Source organism: Mirounga angustirostris, unplaced genomic scaffold (genome assembly GCF_029215605.1).
Source record: "Mirounga angustirostris isolate CCGP_5_RB_7025 unplaced genomic scaffold, mMirAng1.0.hap1 SCAF_11, whole genome shotgun sequence".
Classification (NCBI taxonomy): Eukaryota; Metazoa; Chordata; class Mammalia; order Carnivora; family Phocidae; genus Mirounga; species Mirounga angustirostris.
The window spans coordinates 89,672,450-89,698,013 of record NW_026991719.1 but is presented as its reverse complement, the minus strand read 5'-3'; the positions used below and the strand labels follow the sequence as shown (position 1 = coordinate 89,698,013).

Sequence of the window (25,564 nt, the reverse complement as noted above, 5' to 3'; positions counted from 1 at the left end):
CATGATAATTTAGAGGACAAATTGTAGATTTAGACAGACTTGGCTTCAAATCCCCTTTCCTACCACTTAATAGCTGTGTGACCTTGCAACATTTCTGAGCTTGTGTGATAGAAAAGAATAGTGGTCCACTAATACTTGCATTCTCTCTTCCTGAAAGTACCACTGTTACAGGGAGAGGGCAGCCCAGTGAGGGACTATAGTTTCCTGTCCCCCTTGCATCTAGATGAGGCCGTGTGACTAGTGTTCACCAATGAAATGGAATCTCAGGCTGCGGAGTATAGCCAAGGCACAATATGGAAGGACTCAGGGTTCCCGAAACACCCCGTGGCTGAAAGCTAGCCACTAAGAACACCCACACTGGTCTATTACATGAGTGAGAAATAAACTTCTATTGTGTTAAGCCTCTGACATTTTCTGGTTCATTTGCTGCTGTGGTTATAGTCTCCTTACACAGATTTGGACCCCCCCCACTTCTAAAATGATACTACCTGTGTGTGCCTGCCACCGGATTTATTATCTAAGAGGTCATCAGAGAAAGCTATGCCAGAAGAATGGTGGCAGCAGGAGGACTTTGGTATGATGTTGAGGGCGAGTAGACAGGCAGGTGTTAGTAGATAGGCAGGGCCAGTAGACAGGCGGGTGTTGATGGTAAAAAATAAATGCGTGAGCTGCTTAGGGGAAAGAGCAGATCAGCAAGCAGACTAACAGGGTGATCTCTGCATCCAAACCTAAGCTCTAACTGTGTCCTTGGACAAATCCTTTCACCTCTCCGCACTTCCATTTTATCATTGTAATTATTATCATTATTATGAATTTACGTGAAAAAGAAAATGGAGATGCCAAGAAGACAGCATATTCAACAGAAAGAAGACAAGGCTCAGAGCCAAATGGTCCAATCACATCCAGACTCTGTCTCTGGGCAGTTTTTTCATCAAAAGTGGATCATTTAGCAACCCTGTGTCTCAGTTTCCACGTCTCTAAATTGGGAATGGGACCTACCCCACTGCTACAGGGTTGTTAGCAATATTTGAGAGAAACAATTTTGTAAGAAAAAGTTCTTTAAAGCACAGTTATTTTCAAGGTTGAGCCAGCCAGTAGTCAGACTGTTTTTTTTTTTCTTCCAAGATTTTATTTATTTATTTGAGACAGAGAGAATGAGAGAGAGCATGAGAGGGAGGAGGGTCAGAGGGAGAAGCAGACTCCCCGCCGAGCAGGGAGCCCGATGCGGGACTCGATCCCGGGACTCCAGGATCATGACCTGAGCCGAAGGCAGTCGCTTAACCGACTGAGCCACTCAGGCGCCCCAGACTGTTTTTAATGTACATATAAAAGCAACACTGGAGTTCTTCCACATGCAAGTGCTGAAGACTACCCACTTAGCCCAGCAATGTTTGCTACTGCAATAAACACTTTCAGAACCTCTCTTGAAAGGATAATAAAGATAGTATCATTGCTTTCTATTTCTCTCTCTCTCTCTCTCTGTCTCTCTTGCCAGACTTGGTATTACCCAGTTTGAGCACACATCTCATTAGACATGACTTTCAGTGATTTCTGACCTTTTGCAAAATCAAATCTACTTTCAAAGAAAGAAGAGTTGCTGCTGCTGAAAATATTTATATCCCTGCAACTATGGCAGTTCTATAGGAGGTGTCCATATGAAAGGACTCTCACAATGGTTTTTCCCTGAGTAATACCAACCACCCTGGTAAGTAGGGTTCATACTAGTCCCAATTTAGAGATGTGCACACTGAGTCCCAGAGAAGCTAAGTGACAAGGCCTGTTCACATGTATGATAAGTGGCGGAAACTGGACACAACTGAAACCATCTTGTTTGGAAATAAGTGTGTGTCTTCCCAAATGCCTGGCTCGAGAGAAGAGACAGTCTTTTGGTTGTATATTACACTTGTTTAAAAGTCATTTGCCAGTGACTGCATAGCCCCAGTTGAGAACACAGTGAGTGAACTAAGAGAATGATACATTGAGGACGGCGAAAAGTAGATGGAGATAGAATCAATAAAACTTGCTACATAATTGGTTATTGGAGCTTGAGGATAAAAAAAAGAGAAGGCGTTTAGGATGATCCCAGATTAGAGAATATCTTCTGCTTTATCAATCTAGTAGCCCCCTCCATGCTTCTGGGAATTGTCTCTCTGGCTAACCCAACTTTATGTCCCAGGTGGAGCTGCTGTGCCTTCACGTGATCCACCCCCTTGCACCACATAAGAATGCCTCTGGTGGACGTTTGGACCAACTTCATCAACAAGGCCTCTTTCATTTTTTGTGCTTTGCTCCAAGAGAACTCAATCAACCACTTCCCAAGTAGCTGTAAGTTGCAATGTGGTAGAGGAGTGCTGTCCAATAGAAATATAATGTGAGCCAAGTATGTAATTTTAAGTGTTCTAATTACCACATTAAGAAAGGAAATGGGTGGAATTAATTTTAATGTGTTTTATTTCACACAATACATGTACTATGTTATCATTTCCACATGCAATTTTTTACAATTAATGAGATGCTTCGATTCTTTTTTTCTCATACTCAGTCTTCAAAATCTAGTGTGTGTTGTATACTTAACAGCCATCGCATCTCAATTCGGACTAGCCACATTTCAAGTGCTCAGTAGCCACATGTGATGGGTGGCTGCCATATTGGACAGAGTCGCTCTAGAGGTTCCAATTACCCACCACGTGGAGAAAGCCAGCCTATAGAGAGAAAAGAAGTACGTCAGTGTGCAGAGAGATGCAGAGCTAAGAATCAGAGAGAAAAACCAAGAACACTGGTGGCATTCAAGTCCCTGATTCTAGAAGTTCTTGAGGATTAGCTGTACCCTCCCACCCAGGACCAGTCGTAGTCTGGAGGTGTTTTGAGATACCCCAGTTCCCTTTCACTAATATCCTACTTTGCTATTAGAAATACTCTTTTCTTTTTTTTTTTTTTTTAAGATTTTATTTATTTATTTGACAGAGAGAAGCGAGAGAGGGAACACAAACAGGGGGAGTGGGAGAGGGGAAAGCAGGCTTCCCACTGAGCAGGGAGCTCAATGCGGGCCTCGATCCCAGGACCCTGGGATCATGACCCGAGCTGAAGGCAGACGCTTAATGACTGAGCCACCCAGATGCCCCTAAAAATACTATTTTCTTTATTGTCGTCATGATTAATAATAAATCAAGTCCATTTGCATGACTTTACCTTAAGGATGGCAATTTTCTCAACTTGTACACCCAGATCCCTGTTCTTAGCAGACATTACTAATTAATTGCTCATTTGCCCTGCAATAGCTGAAGGGGACACAGCCAGAAATACATGGTTTGACCAGTTATTGCAGCCACATATATTTTTTGCCTAGATGAGTGACTTGGGCTGCCACCTTGACATGCAGAATCTTAGCCACGGTGAAATGTGGCAAGTAATCAAAAGATTTAATGGGGAATTTCTGGGTGATTCTTTTTTAAAAAATGTTTATTTATTTATTTTAAAGAGGGGGGGCAGAGAGGCAGAAGGAGAGGGAGAAAGAGATTCCCAAGCAGACTCCACTGAGTGCAGAGACCGATGCAGGGCTCGATCTCATGACACTGAGATCATGACCAAAGCTGAAATCAAGAGGCAGATGCTTAACTGACTGAGCCACCCAGGTGCCCCTGGATGATTCTTTATAACAGATCCATTGCTTAAGTATTCTATTTTTTTGGTTGTAATAAATACAAGCCAAGGAAGGAGGAAATTGAAAATAGTAAGTGTTCTAATAAGAAATTCTGTCACTGAATCTGTAAATCAAATCTTTAGGAGAGGTTGCAAATGAATTTGAACATTTCCAACATGGTGCTGGTGGGGTCTTCAAGGAGGAAAAGATATTTGTGCAACTGTATCCAACTGGGACCAAAAGCAAATAGGTTTAATTAGAAATTATAATACACTATCTCTCTTTTGCAATCTGAAATTTGTTAATGGACAATGAAACGTGAAGGGGGCCAGATGCACTCTTCTCTCTGGTTTCTCTACAGATTTGCAGAAATTACCTTCCTTTTGTGAAAAGGCTATTTATGGGTGAGGAAAAGACTACATTTTTGAATTAAAGAATTCCGAGGCGACCACACCTCAGCCAGTGTCATTAGAATAATTATTGATACAATGCTGCCCTCTAGCAATGGCTCACACTGGGCTTCCACCCAGCAGTCCTCACCCCAGGCCGCTTAGACACCGTCCTACACCCAGAGCCTGTCCAAACAAAAAAGGAATTATCACCTCTAATAAGAATCAAACAATGATAAAGATGAGGCTACTGAGGCCCAGAATGGTTAAACGATTTGCCTAAGATCCTAAGATCACACATGCCACTGGCACAGCTGGAATTGGGATGGAGATTTTCATCTTGTTTCATCCTCTCTCTCTCTCTCTTTCTCTCTCTCTCTGGGTGATTGCGTTATGGAGAAACTCTGAGTGGTGTCTTAGCCCAATAGAAGACCACAGCAATGAATGATTTGTCTGGGCTATTTTTGGTTTCGGTCCAAGGAGGAAGAATCCACAGGAAAGAGGCCACATGGCTCTGCAAATTTTCTTTTGAGCTAGGGTTTCTGGGCCTCCAGAAAAACCTGAAATATAAGCCCACACTCACCTTTCTTCTGAGGCAATCTCTGTTGCAGAAAGCAGCAATAGAAATAAAGCTGTTATGGGCCTGGGTGGCGCCATGAGACTTTGCCCTTCTAAACCCTTCCCGTCTAATTCTGAGAAGGTTTGGGGAAAGAGCATAGTTGGAGGTGGGCTGGACAGCAAAGGAGCTGTAGCTTCTTGCAGAATACTCTCCCAAAGTGAAGCTTTCAACAATAATCATGGTAATGTGTTGCAAGATTGTTGAGTTTGTATCAAAAAGATATTAGAGGGAAACTCAACATTATTAGCCATCAGGGAAATGCAATTCAAAACCACAATGGGATATTCACTAGGATGGCTATAATCCAAAAGAGATAGTAACAAGTGTTGGCGAGGATGTGGAGAACTTGCATCCTTCATGTACTGCTGATGGGGATACAAAATGGTGCAATCACTTCAAAAAAACAGTTTGGCAGTTTCTCAAATGGTTAAACATAAAATTATCATATGCTCCAGCAATTTCACTCCATTACGTTTGCATGAGAAATGTTTACACAAAAACTTGTAGAAGAATGTTCATAGCAACAATATCCATAATAGCCAAAAAGTGGAAACAACCAAAATCTCCACCAAATGATGAAGGGATAAATAAAGCATAGTATATACGTACAATGGAATATTATTCAACTGGAAAAAGGAATGAACTACTGTTACATGCTATGACATTATTGAACCTTGAAAACATTATATTAAGCAAAAGAAGCCAGCCACAGAAGGCCACATGTAATATGATTCCATTTATCCGAGATGTCCAGAAGAGGTAAATCTTTAGAGACAGAAAGTAGATTAGTGGTTTCCAGGTGCTGGGGGAAGAGGGCCCAGGGAGTGAATGTGTAATTGGTAGAGTTTCTTTTTGGGGTTATGCGAATGTTCTAAAATTAGATTGTAGTGATGGTTACACAACTATGTGAATATGCTAAAAACAAAACAAAAAAACAAACAAAAAAACCCACCTTGCATTATACACTTTAAATGGGTGAAGTAGGGGTGCCTGAGTCTCGGTTGGGCGACCGACTCTTGATTTCGGCTCAGGTCATGATCTCAGGGTTGTGAGATAGAGCCCCACGTCGGGCTCTGTGCTGGGCATGGAGCCTGCTTAGGATTCTCTCTCTCCCTCTACCTCTGCCCCTCTGCACCCCCACCCCCTGCTCACACTCTTTCTTTCTCTCTCAAAAATTAAAATTAAAATTAAAAATACACGGGTGAAGTATATGGTATATCTCAGTAAATGTCTGACCAAAAAATTGTCAGATTTTTAAAAAAGATATTAGAGGGTATCGTGGGAAACTCACAGCCAGATTGTTCCATACCCGATTATACACCAGTGCTTAGACCAGTGAAATTTTCAGCAAAGGTTGTCAAGGGACGGGAGCTTTTTTCTTTTTTAAATCTTGCCAGCTTCCCCAAGCCTAGCCTGGCTCTAAGAGCAGCACCTTTTGTAGGAATGGTGAATTGACTCAGTCTTTGTTGGAAAATGTCTACATTTCATACTGACTCTTGAGTTGTAGGTGAGCAGTGTTGGAGGGTCAGACGTTCCGGTTTTGCTCCTGAAGGACTGTGTGAGCTTTCCATTGTCAGCTAGGTTGTATCTCTTCCTACTCTATCACTTCTGCCCTGGAGGGCTCAAGAGTTTATTGGTCTGCCATTAAAATCCCTCTTTGGTTTTTTGCCCCTGGGGATTTCCCTTTCTTTTTTTTTGAGGCTCAGCTGTGAGTTCCCCACCCCACACCCCCCCACACACAGATTTTAACCAGCATGTCTTTGCATTGGTAATGGGAGAAGCTACTCCAGATTATCTCTATCAAGTTGTTTAAACTGGAAGTGTCTGATGCCTTTTTAATGTGAGCATTCACCCCAGGGTTGGAACTAGGATAACCTTCCAAGGGGAGGGTGGTGTTGGAAGGCAGGGGTCCGGAGTATCCAAATGATCGATCATCTCTTTCTTCCTTACCCCTCCCCCGTTTCCTGAAAAAGAGGGGAAAGGAGCTGTTAAGAAAGAGGAGCCAGCTCTTGGTGCAGCCACAAAAATCCCTTCCACTTTTCGGGTCCTATACCCTTCTACAGATGCCTGGGCCCAGGATGAATTTTTTTTTTCTCAATGGGAAGATGCCCAGGGGAGAATCATAGCTTCCTTCCCAGCCCAGAGCTCAGAACAGAGGCTGCTCCACCCTGAGGCTGCAGCTAGCCCCTGGGCAGAATCTCCTGAGCCCTGGGGCACCACACAATTACTCCTTTTTCCTTGAATATTGCAGACTTTCCCCAGATACCCCGAGGAGGATTCACATCTGGACCTAAGACAGTGAAAAGGGAAAGCAGGGCCATTTTTGTTCAGGCCTAAACTTTATGAGCTTCGAATGTTGGCTGCTGTTGGGTGGCAGATTTGTTCTGGGGCACAGGGTAAATCTTCCCAGTGGCCATCTGGCTCGGAATAACAAAGCCATGTATATACATAGTGGATTAGGGGCTCTGGAGCCTGACCGCACATGTTCAAATCCCATCTCTGCTACTTTTTCGCTCTGGAGCCTTGAGCCAGTTACTTAACCTCTCTGTGCCAGAGATTCTCAGTCTGTAAAATAGGGTTAATGAGAGCACCCACATCTCACAGTTGTTTTGAAGAGGACATGGGCCAATGCAGGTAAAGAAGTTAGTCCAGAGCTTGGGCCCCTGGTCAATACTCAACAGATACTCATATTAAAAGGTGGCTTTTGCCAGTCTTCAGTCAAGAATTTTCTTTTAGATCTTCCTCCACAGTTTAAATAGAACCCCTGAAGAGATCGGATGCTGAAGATGTCCCAACCAGCCCTACCCTCCACTTCCCAACCTCCTCAGGGCCGAGCTTTAGCTTTACAAGTAACGAGATCTTACATTTGTATGTCCTGCATTTGATTTTTACAAACCCCTTCCGGGCTTTTATTCCATGATGCTGTGAGGTTAGTGGGATGGTGATGATTATTCCCATTTGAGAAACCAAGGTCCTGAGAGGTAGAGTGGCTTGCAGTACCTATTGTCCTATAAAGCCTCCATTAGATCACAAGGGGATCAAGCCGCCTGCCTCCCCCACCCTGCATGTGTTCAAGATGCACAGAGCTTTTGGACGAGGTGAGAAGGAAGGAAGCACATGACCCATAAGGGGAACACCAACAACAAAAATCCCTCTATAGCTTGGAGAGCTGGGGCAAGGGGAGAGGTGGTGTGTGGCCGGGGAGAGGTTGTCACAGGAAGCAGCTGAAGCCACCCTTCTCCCATGGGCCTCACTGGGATACAGGGTAAAAGCAATGCTTTGGTGTCCAGGTGACAAAGGGGCAGAGCATGGCACAGAAGGGGGAGGAGAATTACCACCACCACCTCCCATGGCCCATCCCCCACCCGTGACCCATCGGCCAAAGCTGCCTGAAGGGAGGGCAGCCCGATTCCATGCCCCACCCCAGCAGGGGCCTCTGGGTTCCCACAGCCAGAGGCACCCACCAGCAGCTGGGGCGGAGAGGCCATCCTCATGTGGCAACGTGGGCAGCTGAATGCCATGAGGCAGGGTGGGAACCGGAGAGCTCAGAACACGAGAACCCGCCAGGGTCTTCCACAGATCCCTGGAGGAAACCTTCAAGGACTTGAAGTCGTGTAACACACGAGTGGGGAAAGGGGCCAGTGCCATCTGAGTTTTTACTGCTTATGGGACCTTATTTTTACCCACAGGCCAGCGAGGCCCGGGGAAACTTGAACACTATTTTACAGCAGACAAAACTGTCTCAAGTACTTGGGCATATGATAGCCCAGCTCTATGTAGAGGCTGAGTGGCTCTTGAAACATTTCTAAATATAACCTTTGGGGTGGGTAGAGGAGCAAGCAGGCATTGAGCTCCGGCAGGATCTGATTGGGCTTCTTTTGTTCCATTTACCTTTAGTGACATTTGCTTAAAGAAGAGCAGAGGCAAAAGGAAAGGGAAGAAACATGGGGAAGAAAATAAAGAAAAGAATCAGGGGATTAATAGGTACAAACTTCCAGTTAGAAAATAAACAAGTCACAGGGATGCAAAGTACGGCCTAGGGACTATAGTCAATAATATCATAATAATGTTGTATGGTGAGTCCACTCACAGTGATGAGCTCTGAGTAATGTACAGAATTGTTGAATCATCATGTCGTATACCTAAAACTAATCGAACGCTGAACGTCAACTCTACTTCAATGATAACATGTTCTTTAAAAAAGAATTGCTATTGTTCTCCATGCTCACGGCTATAAGAAAATCAGTTTGGGGTCGCCTAGGTGGCTCAGTCGGTTCAGCGGATGTTTTTTGATTTCAGCTCAGGTCATGATCCTCAGGGTCGTGAGATCAAGCCGTGCATCGGGCTCCACACTGGGAGTGGAGCCTGCTTGAGATTCTCTCTCTCCTTCTCCCTCTGCCCCTCCGCTCCTTATCTCTCTCTCTCTCTTAAAAAAAAAAAAAAAGTTTCAATTTTAAGACATTTTCTTTCTCATAGACATTTTCCAGACGCCAATTGTGATTCCGTACATCCATTTCCATGCTTTGCTGAGCTAAGAGCTGTGAGCCTCTCCCCCGCCTTGAATTTGGGTTTCCCAACTTCTTGTCCCCTCTTTTCCCCCCCAGAGGCAACAGCACTGGTGATTGATACATCTACAGGCAGCCTGCAGAGCCAGATGCTTATGTATATTACCATGGGGCCGCTAATTTGTCTGCCAATCTTTGTTTTTTCTGAGAATCATTTTCCTCTTCCTAGAAGCAGACCCAGTGTTTAGGGTAATGGAATAGCAGATGTGAGTCCTCAGAGAGCGTTTGGTGCCTGTCCTCTCTTTCCATCCCCACTGCGCCGGCCCTCGACTGAGTCGCTGGGAAGTCAGTCACCTGTAGAATTACAACAGGGGGCTCAGAACTGCTCTCTGACACCTGCCAAGTTAACTTTCTACAGTATGTTTCTCATCATGCCGCTCCTACTGTTTGTAAAAGATCTTTGAGTAACCCAATTATGTGGACTATTATTAAATAAATAAATTGGCCCTGTGAGTATCAGATGCCCCATTGTCCCGATTTCTTGTCTTCATAGCCTTTACCACGATTTCAGTCTATCTTACTTATGTCTTTTCTTGCTCGTTGCCCTTCCACTGGAATGGAGTTTTCATTCTCTTGGAGTTTTTAATCTGTCGGTCCCTAAAACAGTGGCTGACGCATGTTAGATAATCAATATTGATTGAATGAAGGACTCCGTAAATCAAATTCTGTCAGCCACGGTTTATTCTTTTTTTTTTTTTTCCATAAATGAACTTTATTGACTTTTATGATTACAAATGTAATACATGCTTACCGCAGAGAATCTGGAAAGTACAGAGAAGTAGAAAGAGGAAAATAAGAACACCCACAATCCCACCACCTGAAGGCAAACACTGCTCATAGAATGTCCTAACTATCTATGCCTGTTTAAAGACCAAGACCTTTATCAAGAGTGCCGGTCATGAAGCACAATAGCCAAGGGGAGCGGGGGCAGCTAATTACTCAGGGAGCCACCAAGAGATCAGAACTAGCAATTTGACACCAAAGAACAAAACAAGGGCCATAGACAAAAGATCAAGAAGTCAGAAGTTGACAACACAAGAACAAGTTGGGTTATGATGAGAGTGTAGTGAGATGGTGCTTGTCAGCCCAGTACCGGTCACGTAATACATAATCAATAAATGTTACCACTACTATAATTACTATTGTGGGTCAAAACGAATGGTTCAGGTTGGAGACTGTAAACAGGGCAAGGGCCCTGGCGACCCACTTTAGGTGCTATGAGTTGGGGCATATGAAAAGGGTGGTTTTGGAGTGGGCATCACTCTCCTTATAGGATCCCCTGCTGGGTGAAATGGGACCAGGGCTTCCTCACATTTGCCTGATGACATGTGGCAAGACGCTCTAAGGTGTTTTTGAGGTAGGACATGGTTTCTCCTGCTTAGACTTTTCCCTGGACCAGGAACTAGGACTGGTCTCGACGGCAATAGGAGTTCAGAACCTCACACACCAAACGCTCTTGAGGTCCACACTTCTGATTGTCAGGGCCGGTCATAGGCATGTGGGGTAAAAAAAGAAGGTCAAGTCAGCCAACTGGGAGTTACGAGGGGGTGGGGGATTGTGCCTGGGGAGGCTGAAGGGGGAAGGCCACAAGGTTTATGATGTAATTGAATGGAATGGGTCCAGGAACCAGTCCTCAAGTTAGCAGCGGAGTCAGACATCACAGGAGAAGATTCCAGAAAGCATTACTTGTTGGTGGGGGCCTTGTGATGGCCTGTGCTCTGGCGAAGGTGGTCATGCAGACCCTCTTGAGGGTCTCCATGCTCTTTCAGGTAGTAACAGCGTTTGGGAACATGCTGGTGCTGGGAGTGAGAAAAACAAACAAACAAAAAAAACCAGCAGAGGTAAGAGCCACACTTACTATGATAAGGGGGTTCTGCCTGGATGACGTCAGTAACTTAGCAGTTTGAGAAACTTGGCTAATGTACCGCATGTGCATAATGTGTGACCGACGACTAGGCTGGCCAAATTCCCTAGTGACCTGGGTCCACAACAGATGTGCCTGTAGGTAGGACTCGGCCCCCCAAAGATGACATCTCCCCTAGGATAATTGGAGAGTTGGGCCCCAGCTGGTTCCCTCATAATCGGAAGACTTAGACCTTTAGCCATCTCAGACCGCTCCCCACCCCCGCCCCAGGAACTTGGGCCGGGGCATTGCTTCAAAGTGGTTAATACGCCCCCAATAACTGCACAGCCAGGCCACTGATGAAACTCCAGGTTGGGGGTTAGGGGCTAGAAGCTCAACGCCTCCCTCTCGCCTCTTCCTTATTCTATTCAAAGAAGCAGGGTGCATTCCCCATCACTGCCCACCACTCCCCTTGAGTGTATTTCCCCATCATTACCTCCTCGGTCTGCTGATAAGAGTTCAGTTCATTCTCCATGGCCTCCTCATTATTCCGCTTACAGGCTGACAGCAGAACCTGGCCGGAGCTGCCCGGGGAATCCTTTTCTTCAGCCAGCTGGCACTCAGTGTAGAGAGACCTGTCTATCAGCTCCTTTAGGCTGCCGGCCACCTTCAGGAAGATCCGGCCCATTTTGGTGGTAACAGCTTCCGAGAGTCCTTCCAGAAACCTGGTCCGAAGAATGGCATCGGACCAAGACAAATGTCGGGCCAGCAGCAGGAAGTCAGTGGCGTACTGCCTGACTGACTTCTGGCCCTGCTTGGGATGGCAAAGAACAGCACTGAGGATGTCTATCTCGGACAGGGAGTCATATAAGCCCTGTGATCTGCTCAGGAAAGATTTGTTTTCATCTGAGAGGGGGTTGCCTACCTCCATCTGCAAGATGGACCACCTCTCTGCTGCCCCCAGATGAAGGGACACCAGAAATGCCATTTTCTCTGAGTCATTCAAAAAGACCTTCATTTGCTTCTCTTCATCGACCTCCATCTCCTCCTCCACAGAGCATGCACCCCGGGCTGCTTCCTGCTCTTCTAAGAGGTAACAGAGTGCTGGGGTCAGCATGCCAAAGGATGGGACTTCCTGGGGTGGTGGTGGGTTCATTGTTTCAGTGGTTGTGGCCGTCATGCGCGGTGTGGACTTTGATCCAGATGCTGTGACATTGATGTGAGAGGCAGATGTTTCTCCAGAGTCTGTGGCTTTGATTTCCAGAGTGGACATCATTCCGGAGGCTGTGGCTGCCATCTGTGGGGTGGACATGGCTCCCGGAAATGGGCCCCTCACTGGTGGCACGGACATCCCTCCAGGGGCTGTGGCTCTCAGAAGGGGCATGGACATCATTCCAGAAACTGAGGCTCTCATTGGCGGCACAGACATCCCTCCGGAAGTTGCGTATGTTGTCTGTGGCAAGGACATAGATCCAGAACTTGTGACTCTTGTTTGCAGTGCAAACACTGTCCCAGAGGCCATGCTTTTCATTAGCGGCACAGACATGTCTCCAGAAGCCATGGCTGACATCGATGACATTGTTCCAGGGGCTGTGGCTCTCGTTAATGGCTTGGACATCCCTCCAGAGGCCATGGCTGCCATTTGTGCAGTGGACATCTTTCCAGAGGCTAGACCTCTCGATATCTCTGCGGATACAGCTTCAGAGGCCGAAGGTCTCCTTAGTGGTGTGGACATGATTCCAGAGACTGGAGCTCTTACTAGTGGTGGGGACATTACTCCAGAGGCTGGAGCTCGCATCGATAATGTGCACATCTCTCCGGAAGCTGCGGGCATCATTTGTGGTGCGGATGTCACTCCAGAGGCTGGGGTTCTCATCAGGGGCAGGGACACCCCTCCAGAGGCCATGGCTGTCATTTGAGGCATGGGCATCCCCTCAGAGGCTGTGGATCTCATTAGTGGTGTGGACATGGCTCCAGGGACTGGAGCCCTCATTTGTGCCATAGGCATCATTCCAGGGGCTGGAGCTGTCATTTGTGGACTAGACATGGCCCCATAAGCTGGGACTCTCAGAGATGTGGCGATCTCTCCAGAAACCGGGGGTCTCATTAGTGGTGGGGACATCTCTGCAGAGGATGAAGCTCTGGTGAGCAGTGCAGACATCTTTCCAGAGTCTGGGGCTCTCATTAGTGGTGTGGACATTACCCCAGAGGCTGGGGCTCTCATTTTTGGTGTGGGCATCATCTCAGAGGCTGGGGTTTGCATCTGCCGTGGGGACAACCCTCCAGAGGTCATGGATCTCATGAACGACATGGACATCCCTCCAGAGTCTTGGGTGCTCATTGGCTGACTGGGCATCTTTCCAGAGGCTGTGGCTCTCATTAACGCTGTGGGCATTGCTCCAGGGCCTGGGGCTCCCATTAGAGGCATGGACATAGTTCCAGAAGCTGCAGCTGTCATTTGTGGCGTGGCCATGTCTCCAGAGGCCGGGGCTCTCATTAGTGGTATGGACATCCCCGCAGAGGCGGTGTCTGTCATCTGCCGCATGGACATAGCTCCAGAAGCGGTGTCTCTCATTAGCATCGTGGAGATGTCTCCAGAAGCTGTGGTTGCCATTTGCTGCATGAACATTGCTTCTGAGGCTTTGGATGTCGTTAGTGGCTTGGACACTGTTCCCGAGGCCATAGCTCTCATTTGTGGCAAGGACATCACTCCTGAGGCTGTGTCTCTCATTAACAGTGGAGACATGGCTCCAGAGGCTTTGGCTGTCATCAGCGGGGTGGACATTGCTCCGGAGGCTGAGACCCTCATTTGCGGCACAGCTGCCACTCCTGAGGCTGTGGCTCTCCTCTGTGGCACAGACATCGCTCCAGAGACAGGGGCTCTCATCTGCAGTGTGGACACGGGCCCAGAGGCTGGGGCTGGCGGTGGTAGCATGGACACTGTTTCAGAGGCTGGGGCTCTCCTTAGCGACGTGGACATCATCACAGAGGCTGGCGGTCTCATTCGTGATGTGGACATTGCCCCACTCGGTGTGGCTTTCAGGAAGCCTGTAGACACCGCTCCAGAAGTTCTGGCCATGGTTAACTGCGTGGACATCACCCTAGAGGCCACAGTTGACATCTGCTCTGTGGACATGGCTCCGGAGGTTGTGGCCGTCATCAGTGGGGTGGACATCGCTGCGGAGTCTGGGACTGTCTTTAGCAGTGTTGGCATATTGCCAGAGGCTAGAGCTCTCATTCGTGGTGTGGACGTCACTCCGGGGTCTGAGGCTCTCGCCGGCCCTGCGGACATCCCCCCAGGAACTGCCGCTCTCATTGGTGGAGTAGACATGATTTGAGGGTCTAGATTTTGTGTTAGCTGCGGGGGCATCCCTCCAGAGTCCTGGGCTGACATCAGCTGGGTGGGCATCACTCCAGAAGTTAGGGCCGTCATTAGCAGTGGGGACACGGATTCAGGATCCGGAGCTGCCTTGGGCAATGTGGACACATCCCCAGCATCTGGGACCGCCAGGAGTGGTGTGGACACTGCTCCGGAACCTGGCGCTGACATGAGCCGTGAAGGCACTACTCCAGGATCCGGGCCGGACATTGGCTGGGTGGAGATTTCGCCAGAGTCTTGGGTGCTCGTTGGCTGGGTTGACGTTGTTTCCGAAGAGAGGGCTGACATTATCAGTGAGGATATGGCTTCGGAGTCTGTGCCTGACATCAGCAGCGAAGATATCTCTCCAGAGGCCAGAGCGGTCATTAGGACTTTGGACATTGCTTCAGTGTCTTCGTCGGTAATTTGCAATGGTGACATTGCTTCAGAGCCTGGAGCTGGCATTGGCTGCTGCGTGGACATCACTCCAGGGTTTATATCTGGCATCAGGAGTGGGGATAGCTCTCCAGGATCTGAGGCCAGCATCAGTGGTGTGGACATCGCTCCAGACGCTGGAGTGCTCATTGTAGGTGCAGACATGGCTCCAGAGGATGAGGCGGGCATTGCCAAGGGCGATATCTCTGCGGAATGTGGGGCGGCCATTAGTGCTGTGGACATTGTTCCAAAGTCGGGAATTGTCATCAGTCCCGGGGACATTAATCCATAGTCTGAAGTGGACAGCAATGGGGACAACGTTCCAGAATCTGAGGCTGGCATGAGCAAGGGGGACAGCGCTTCCGCATCTGAAGCTGGCATGAGCAATGGGGACAGGGCCCCAGATTCCGAGGCTGGCATCAGCGGTGGGGACAGTGCTCCAGTGTTTGGTGCTCCCGTTAGAGGTGCAGACATGGTGTCAAAGGCTGCGGATGTCATCAACTGTGCAGACATCCCTCCAGGGGCTGATGCTGACGTCGAGACTGTAGGCTGTACGCGGGACTGTAAGATTTGGACATCTGCTCTGGTCTCTATTATTGGTCCAGAGAAGGTCGACCCCCTGTTTGGGGGGTCGACATTTTCCTCCCTCAGCATACTGTTGAATCGGAGTGAGTGTAAAGGTATCGACATATCGGCCATGGCCACAGATAGTGCGGAGAGAGTCCCTAACGTGATGAGATCAAGGTGTCCTGCTGAAGCCCAAACGGCAAGAAAATCTGTAAACAGGAAACAAGTTTAGGAGTCAAAAGCCAGTATCAAAAAGATTGGGAAAGAGACCAGTGATTCGCGATGGAGACCTTTTCCGCGCGTTGCCAGCTATGTGGCACCAGAGATGGGCCTATCAGGTTAAAGGAGCTGTGCGACAACGAAGGAACTGAAAGCTAGAGCAAAGATCCCTTCCAGCCCTATTCTCTTCAAACCAACCCGCTCAGTCCCACAGCACGGCACCACCCCTCCACTGCTAAAAGCTCTAAATGCCGGCGAGCTCCGCAGCCGGGAGCCTCGGCCGTCCCCGAGCAAATGAAGCGGCAGCGCCACCTTGTGGCAAACTGTGAGAGGTGCAGGCTCCCTCTCCCACCAGAGCGCTCACAAGGCAGCCAAGGCGCTGGCGGACCTGCAGGAGAAAGCCCTTTGCCCCGGGCTGATCATTAGTTCCTAGGGCTCATTGAGTCCTGCCCAGGGGTTTAGTCCCCATTTTGCTACTCCGATGGCCCTGAAGGTCTCTTCCAGGAAAAGCAAGGCATTTATCTGATCCATGGACTGAAAATCCTGTTTATTATCACAGCATTCCGTGAACCGAAAATCCTGCATATTATCATTTTTATTACTGACAAACACAGCAACTGCTACCACTACCATGCGCTGCTCACTTAGTGCGTTCTGGGCACTATACTTAGGCAAGTGCACACAACTCCAAACTGTCTATTATAAGGTACGGGGATTTGCAAGCATTATCCCATTTGAATTTTATACCCTGTGTGATAGCATTATTCTTCCCATTCTGCCAGTTTTCTCAGAGTAGCCAGGGCTGGGGCTAAATAGGGTCACCGCGACGGTACAAACTGTTTGTTCTTTACTATCACCCCCTCCTCGGTGTTGCCTAGCCTTTGGCATCCCTGACGCTGCACTAAGTTACCGTTCCAACATCACTTGAATACCTATAGGCGTACAGATTTCACGTACAGATTGCAAGTTTCTCTGATGACACGTGGGTGGGCAATCCCAGAGCTTCACCTCCCGGCCCGCCCCCATAAGCAGCCCCAGAAGGGGCTTCTTGGCACATAGCTTGGAAACCAAGACGCACATTACACAATGTTGACGCACCGCCGCAGCCTGCCCATGCCAAAAACGGAACACTTGCTTATTTGGGACAATGTCACAAAAGTCATCAATCTCGTGGCATCGTGCCTCCATAATAATAACGACAATACTAGCAACAGAAATGCCAACAGTGAACATTTCCTGAGCATGCGCTGACCAGCAAGCACCCCACTAGGCACTTTACACGCATCATCTCCTTTGGTCCCCACAACAACGCTAAGCGATTTCAGCACTCCATCTTCATCTTACAAACGAGATAACTAAGGCCCAGAGAAGCTCAATAACTTGCCTGCAGTCACACAGATTGCCGGCTACGTTCAACGCCAGAGCCCCCTACTATGCCATAATGTCCTATCTCACGGTGCTATAATGATCTGCCTTGTCTGCCTTTTCTCCCTCTTAGTCACATCACCAACACCTCCCCACCCCCTGCCAATCTCCAGCCTGGACAGCCCTGGAAAGGGGTGTAGGAAAAGAAATACTAGCCTCCTGCTGGCACCTTGGTTACCCTAATAATTGGTGCAGTGGGAAAGATGAGTCGAAAGAGCATTCATAGATGTCCACTTCCCATCTTCAGAAAAATCCCTGAACACGCCACAGTTCCCCACCAGGCAAAACCCCGAAAGATCTTACCTTGCCAGTTAGGGAGAAGAGAGTTATGTCCTCTGCGCCCCTGGCTCTTTTAGTCTGGCCCATTTACTTATGCCCCATGCCCAGCCAGTTCATTAAAGTAAGACCCAGTACCAGCAGCTGTTCTCTGCAATCTCCCTTAGCTATCCCCTGCCACGCCCCCCTCCTGCCCGCCAGCCAGCCAGCCTGCCTGCCTGCCCGCCCACCCGCCCCACTGCTCCTGACTTGCTAGTGCTTGCTCCGTCTCTCTGGTCCCAGATTCCTGCCTCTATATAGGCTCTGACATTTGCCTCTGGCCGCCTTTCATTTGACAGCCCTCCAGAAGCTCCGCTTTAGCACTTGGCCTATGCAACTCCACCCCTCTTCCCCCTCACCCCCAATAGTTGCACCAGCCCCCTCTGCCCGCCTCTGGCCGTCCCAGAGAAAAGAGGAGATTCACGCAATTCCAGAGATGAGACAGAACTGAGACATACCCTCTGCGGCTGAGCAGACCCAGGAGTCCGGGGGGCCAGGCTGTGATGTGGAAGTGCGGGCAGCGGGTAGCGGTAAGGGGAACCGGGGCCGGAGGCTGAGTGCAACGATCAGGAGAGTTCCAAGGGTTTCAGGTGCTGGGAAACCAGGGTTTGAGACGATGGACCGTGGGTGCTATTAATAGAGGCCTGCCATGGTAATAATAAAAAGCCAATTTGCCCCCGTGTCACATACACGGAGGGAAATCTGGCAACCCGTGTCCCCGCCACGGGGCTAGAATTTGACAGCGAGGCTCTAGGGTGTGCAGGCAGCCAGCATGAAAAGCACGCCAGTCCCGAGCCTACCAGGTGAGGGTTTGCTCACAGAAGCAGGGCTCCAGCTTGCTTTCCGCACCCGGGGCACAAGGTCAGAGTCGAACTAGCAGAAAGGTTTACCAGAGCCCTCGAGCTTTCCGAATCATGATCCTTTTAACCACCAGACTCAGGGCAGAATTGGTCCCTGAGCCCCGGGGAAGGCAAAGCCTTCAGGTGACGTTCAAGTAGCCCAGGTAGATAGGGACACAGAATCTGAGGGTTGCGGGGGAGGCATGCAGATCATCTGTAAATCTTCCCATGCTCGCAATCAGCCACCAACACTACCTGGACCCTCGGGCTGAGCACACCTATGAAGTAGGCACTGATACTTAAGAGAAGTTGTGACCGAGTCGCAGAGCTAGTCAACGTCAAAGCTCAGATTGCGGCCCGGGTCAATGTGGATCCCCAAATCATTTCCTCTCTTTGGAATCAGACGAGTGGCTGGAAACGCTCCAAGCGCTCGACTCACTGCCACTTTCCTCCTCCCACCCTCACCAGTGGCTGACTCACGGTGATAATGATCATAATAGTAATAGTAATAATAATACCACCAACTGACTTTGAGCTCTTCCCACATGCCAAGAACTGCGCTGAGGGCTTTACAAACATTCTCTCATTTGACCCCGTGAGCTCGGTCCTATTAATCCCCACTTTACGAATAAGAAAACTGAGCTCCGGTGAGGTGAACTGCCATGACCACAAGCACACAGGTCCGTTGGACCCCAGAGCTCCCCCCTAAATCAAAAGACACTCACAGGAAAGCCAACAACAACAGCAACAACTGTGATTCCTATTATACCTAATCAGGGAAGCTGGCGTTTACCGTGCTGACACTGTGCAAACACTTTATGTACGTGATCTCGTGTGTTACAACTCTACGAGGTAGGTATGATTATCACCTTCATTTCCAGATGAGGACCCAGAGGCAGAGAGAGGTTAACTAGCCTTCCCAAGTTCACACAGCTAGAAAGCATGGTTGTTTAGGATCATAAAAATTTGGCAATGACCTCAAATGCCGTGGTTAGAACACAATTCATTGGATGGTTAAACAAATCATGGTGGATCTGTAGCAGCCGTTGAAACTGATGAGCTGATTTTTATAAAATAACTACCTATATGTTTGCATCGAAGAAATACACTCTGGAAGGACACAGAGCAAAATGTTAGCAGTGACCATACCTGAGCAGTGGAATTAAAGGGGATTTTGACTTGTCTTTTTCTTATCTGTATTTTCTTGTTTGTCTCTAATGGACCCATAGAACTGGTATTCGAGGGGGGAAAAAAAGCTATTTTTCTTTTGCAAAAAGGTGTGTTCCCCTGGGGTTCTATGTCTAGCCCTCTCTCCTGCTCTCCCTGCAAGCTCTCTCCAGGGATCCCCAACGTCTCCCCCACCCAAGCAACCTTTCTCTCCCAACACACTTAAGGCTTGCACTACTTGGCTCCTCGGTCAGTAGTGACCTCTGAAAAATATCCCCAATGGCTTGTGTTTATTTTGTATTTTGTTCTGCTCTGTTTTGTTTTGAAAAGCAATTTCTCATTTTTCTAACTTTTATTTATGGCTGATAATTACATAAATAATCTAGGAATAAAAATGTGAAATCCTACATGCAGATAAAGCGAGTCCCGAGCCTACCCCACCCCCCATCCCCTCAAGTCCCATTCCTCTGTCTGTTCACAGTTGGGTGTGTCTCCTCCCAAACTTTTTCTAGCTGCAATGGCATTCAGAGTTCATATCATGCAATTGCTTGCAAAACCCAGTGTGTGCAAAGAGCTACAGTTGGAAAACCATTCTGGCACTGGTCACTCCAGGATTCCAAGTTCTGGTCAATGGTGACCATTCGTCATCAGCCTCCTTCGAAGGAGGCTAGTGAGAGAGACACGGTTCTCGCTGCACGCTTGGTCCATTTGGGGCATGGACTTGTATTTTATTAATGCCGGTGTCTCTACAAACACAGAGAGGGGAGGCCTTCTAAGGCAGGAAAAGCCCAGAAATTGCTGCTTAGCATCTCTGAGGTCCCTCACGTTCTGCCCAGTCTGCACTGATCAATACGGCTAGGAGGTATCATGCTCCCGCCGCCTCACAAAAGGTAATTGAGTTTGGGGGATTGCATGGCTAGCTGCTCGGGGAAATAAGAATAAACAAGAGACGGTTCAATATGTCAACAAACAGCTCTCCAGCTCTTGAAAATAAACCTTTCCCTAGATTCTCGACAATATGCTCTCCCCCAGCCCCAGCAAATAGGCGCCCAGATAACTGAAAATAGACCACCTCCGGATTAAGAAATACCTGGTCTATTTCAGGGTCCTCTGACTTCCCTGGTCAATTAGGGAGGGAGAAACCCTCCTCGCCCCCCTTGCTCCCCAACAGCCCTGACACTTAAAATGCCCACCCAGCTCTTTATAAATAGAGGAGTGGCGGGGGGGGGGGTGTGTGGAAATAGCCAGCATTTACTGAATGCTCACCCTGCCAGCCAGCGTGTTAAGCACTTTGCATACATTACGTTATTTATTGCCCAATAAACCAATGAAGTGGGGTTTTTTACCCCCCTTTTATAAATCAGCTAAAGAACTGAAGTAGAGAGAAAATAAAATCAAGTAACTTACCTTGGCTCTCACAGCTGAGAGAGTGAAGCTGTGCTTGTCACTCGGGTCTGTCTGACTCAGCTGGTGCTCTTAACTCACGGGAGAGTCACAACACTGTCTTCAAGTCTGTGAAGGGCTGTCATATGGAAGAGAGGGTAGGTGTGTTCTGGGTAGCTCCAAAGAGAAGGATTTGACTGTTAGTTGGGAATTACGCTTTCACTGGATGTGTGGCAAATTCCCCAAACAACATGTATATGCATGTCCAACTCTATAGGGAAAAGAACATTATAAGAAGAGCAAACGGAACTGCCTCACGTTAGGTGCCGTCCTGAAGGATCTGTGGAATCGGAGAGAACAGGAGGGATACCGGAGGACTACATATGGGCAGCGTCCCAATTTTCTTACATAAGGAAACTACAGCCCGGTATACTGTAAACTCCAGAGCTGTAAGCTTGATGTCAATCCTCGGAGAGATTCTGCTGCAGATTATGAAGCAGGTAATTTATAAGCACTTAGGACATAAGTGGTCATAGGAGGTACCTAGAACAGCTTTCCTGACTCACAGCTCTTGCAAAGCAAAGAACTGGGGGACTGACTGTGGGCTGCCAGATTTTTATTTTTTCCAAGGAAAGGCATTAAGAAACAAAACCAAACAACCCCAAGTTATCATTCCATTAAAAAAAAAAATAACAAGGGTTTTCTTTAAACATCAAAAGAGCAGGCAATGCTCTCAGAATAAAGGACAGTCGTTGCAATAAAATAGATTTCACTTTACAAAACGTGGACTACATAGTCCTCGGGCTTTCTCATTGCACGGAGGGCTGCTGCAATTTTCCTGGAAGGTGGGCACTTGTCCAAGGACCTGCTTTAGGGAATCACTGAAAGCTAAAATATCAACACACATAAGATCAGATACCTCTACGACAGGAAGTCTCTCTGGCCAGAAGAGGGAAGAGCAGAGTTTGACCTTAGCCTAAGCGAGGACACTAAGTTTAGATAAAGAAAGCGGCCGCAGGAACGAACGTGAGAGAAATAAAAGTTGCCAAGCGCAGATTCGAGCCCTGCTGAGGCGGGACTTAGCCAACACATCTGACCTATGCCACCCCTTGGACGACGCAGCCCTCATGTCTGATACGTGCCTGATGCCATTAAGCCTTTGGACCACAAACCAGTTTCCGACTGAAGGCTCTCCAAGCAACTTTCAGACTGGAACTTGGCTTCCCGAGGCAGAGTTCCTAAAGGCGGATCGATTCAAAACTGGCTCGATACCACTGCCAGAGTGGGGTTCTTTGCACAGCGACCTAGAAAGAGGCTGCTAGCCTCCATCCTGTCCCGGTCAGCATTTTTATCAATGGCGTCAATAAGGGCGCGGATGGAATTCTTACACAATTATCATAGGGCTGAGAAGACCCGCCACGAGCAGCCTGAGAATGCCGTGGTTTGCAACCCATCTCTCCGTATTTGGTCATTTTCTCTCCTGTTCTTTGTTGCCCGTGCACTAAGTTCCTGCAATTTGCATTCCTCGGTGGAAAATGCTTAGTGAACACATGTTAGCTGGGAGCTCTGTACCCTGCAGAGCAGATAGGGTCCTCTGGACAGACTGCTTCTCCCTCTGACCCTCCTCCCTCTCATGCTCTCTGTCTCTCATTCTCTCTGTCTCAAATAAATAAATAAAATCTTGGAAGAAAAAAACAGTGTACACTTCCTGGATCAGGAAAGAGGACAAACTGATGTCCTCTTACGCGCAGAAACGGCCCCAAGTCTAAGGAGTTTAAATTGGAGTCCGACCCCATCTGTTGACATTGACCTTGTTCCTGAAGGTGAGGGCAATGCAGTATACAGTACCTCGCCTACTCTCCCAAACTGCATCTCTCTGAGAGGTCGGGGAGTCTCTGTGTCAGCTGCCCCTTCAGAGGACTGTTACAGTGCAGATGCATACTTGTGGGGGGGGGGAGGTGAAGGGACGGGGTGGGGGGAGGCGCGCTCCACTTTCCCAGAGTCAGACTTGGTAGGTCTGGGGTGAAGCCAAGGAATCCGCATTTTGACCCAAGCGATTCTGCCCGACGCACCCTAGAGTTTAAGAACCATTGGCTTAGAGGCGTCGTGCAGCCTGATTTTTCCATCCGACAAGCCTGGGCTTCGACCCCAGCACTTAATGACTCCGCCTCAGTTTCCTTGTCTGTAAAGCAGGGAGAGTAACAGCACCTACCTCACAGGCTCTTGGAATGATTTAAACAACAAAACATGTGTCAAGTGTCTGGCACCTAGGTGAGGCTCAGTAATCTCTCCTGGTCCTGCTTATTCGTGGGCCCTGCGTCTCTGTGTTCAGCTTCTGCTCCTGGTGCCGACTGTTCTCGCTTTCTAGGGCTCGTATTCAAACTCCCCAAGCGCGAGACTCTCATTGGCCCAAACTTCGTCACCACCACTGTGCTTGTTGGGCAAAGTTCTCATCCCGGGGTCTCTCATAGGCTGCTTGCCAGCCTATCGAGTGACTGCTCTTGGATCAGATGCCCTCTCCTGGCTCAATCAGCTATTGCCAGGGGGAAGCCGGGTCACGTGGTACCAAACATAACCACCTATTCATAAGAAACTGCTACTTTCCCCAGCTAGGGTCTGTGGATGGAAACTCCTTAGAAGGGGCCCGTGGGTGTGGCAGGAATTCTGAGGCTTAGCCCATCCAGTACACCTAGGCTTCTCATTTATCCAGCCTGCCAAAGGAATGAAGCGTTCAAGTTCACTGAAGTCTCTCTTGAATTCCGACTTTTCATCTCCATCAGGCCAGGAACGCCAGTCTTCAAAAAACAACGGGACCACAGGCAAGGGGGCAAACAACCACCACCGCCACCACCACAACAACAACCTTAACCTTAAAATGGGACCGTCTGTTTGTAGAAGACGTCTTTCAGTTTTCAAAGCACTTTCCTGTCTCTTTCCACGTTGCAGAGCTTGCAAACTTGCCGTCTCAGACGTCCCAGACGGCAGGCGGATTTCATTTGACCCATACAATGTTTCCGAACATTGTGTAATTAGTTGCCAACATTGAAAAGTCAGGAGGCTTCCTGTAAAGAGAGGAATTTCTGGCATCTCTGGGAAAAACAGAGAGACTCGACTCCTCGTTCTGACAGGGCAACAGTCAGCAGGAGCTAAATTAGCTCCTCCTTGTACGTGAGGCATTGGCTCACCAGTCTGCTCGGTACCCACCCACCCATCTCTACTCTTCCACAGTGACTTGCCTGGCCCCTATAGGCATGCGAAGGCTCACTTGAACCCCCACGGACTAGGTAGAGAAGGCGGTTAAGAGCACAGATTCTGAAGCTGAACTGTGGGTTAGAATCCCAGCTCTGCCTCGTACTGGCTTTGGGACCCTGGGCGAGTGATTTGAGCTCTCTGAGCCTGGGATGATGACAATAAATGCCCGTCTCATAAACTACTTAGAACAATACCCTGTGCGTGGCAAGCAGTAAACATTTGTTTCTTTTTGAAAAAGATTTTATTTATTTATTTGAGAGAGAGCACACAAGTAGGAGGGGAGAGGGGCAGAGGGAGAGGGAGAAGCAGACTCCTCGCCAAGCAGGGAGCCTGACACAGGGCTCGACCCCAGGAGCCTGAGATCATGACCTGAGCCAAAGGCAGACGCTTCACCGACTGAGCCACCCAGGCGCTCGTATTTGTTTCTTTCATTCATCCACAGTTCCTTGCCCGCCTTTCTAACAACTAAAAGATTCTGAAAATTGAAACTTTATGGCAAGTTTATTTGGTGGCAAAATGGGGCCCGAATCGACAGGCTATTCACTTATCCCAGTTATAAATATTAATGTATTCGGGCACAGGAGACTGCCCCAGATCCCACTAGGGGTGTTTACATAATAGATATGTACCATAGTGCTTTTCTTAATCCCAAACTCCTGAACTTTAAGAGACACCAAAAGGCCCACAGCTTGGAGGCAGAAATGATGCCGACCCTTAGGCATGAAGCCCACGGTGCCTAGTACTGTGTGTGCATCAGGCGCACCATACGCACGTTAATGCCAGGATGCTAGTGGCTACGAGGAGGGTCCCCCGAAGAACCAAAGAATGCCACCATTTACCAAGAGTGGCAAGCCCGTCCCATAGTGGCATCTTTCTGACTCTTCGCATTAATCTTTGCTATACACCGTTGCGTTAGGGTTAGGATGGGGATTGTCATTATTTGCATTTTACAGAAGTGGAAGCTGGGGTCCAGAGAAGAGAAGTGACTTGCCCAAAGTCACACAGCAAAAGTCAGGCTGAGCCGGTACTAAAGACGAACTTCTGTGCTTTATCTTCTTCAACCCGAGGCGGGTCCAAGAAAGACAGATGCTGAACTTTCTACATACTGACACCCCACTCTCTGCAGATCATCCTAAAATTCTCAACATGATGAAAGGAGAGCATCCCGAGATCTCAGCAAATACTAAAACGAGACAGTATGTCTGGGTGGGGATCTCATCCTTCCCAGGGCCATTGGCAACAACATATAGACGCCATCCGCTCAGAAGCCAGAGACGGGAGATTTCCCAGATCCCAAGAAAGTCGCAGAGCCCCTACTATTTGCTCTTCTCTGTTGATTTTTAAGAAGCCGACATTGACTTCTGCCAAAGGCCGAGGTAATGAAAAAAAAATCTACTGGAAAGGGAATTCCACCAGTAATGAAGCATTACCTTAAAGAGACCTTTGCCCACTTATCAGTTCCCTCGTTTGAAATGCAGAAATAGAGCGCTGCTATTTTATATTGTTAGCACATCAGAGATCTGGGAATGAAAGCAGCATCCCCGGGAC

General features: G+C 48.3%; 1 protein-coding gene across 2 annotated transcripts; it reads right to left on the bottom strand.

Annotated features, from left to right (window-relative positions):
* Window positions 1-9,872: 9,872 nt before the first annotated feature.
* RTL9 (retrotransposon Gag like 9) lies at window positions 9,873-21,292 on the bottom strand. Of its 2 annotated transcripts, none has more exons than XM_064574480.1 (3): window positions 20,789-21,292; window positions 11,553-15,625; window positions 9,873-11,012 (listed from the first exon to the last, which is right to left on the bottom strand). In XM_064574480.1, the coding sequence occupies exons 2-3, from the start codon at window positions 15,546-15,548 to the stop codon at window positions 10,896-10,898; spliced, it is 4,113 nt and encodes a 1,370-aa protein (XP_064430550.1). In that variant the 5' UTR covers window positions 15,549-15,625; window positions 20,789-21,292; the 3' UTR covers window positions 9,873-10,895. The 2 variants fall into 2 exon arrangements, with proteins under 2 accessions (XP_064430550.1, XP_045720445.3); XM_045864489.3 differs by lacking the exon at window positions 20,789-21,292 and adding an exon at window positions 17,364-17,487.
* Window positions 21,293-25,564: the final 4,272 nt, after the last annotated feature.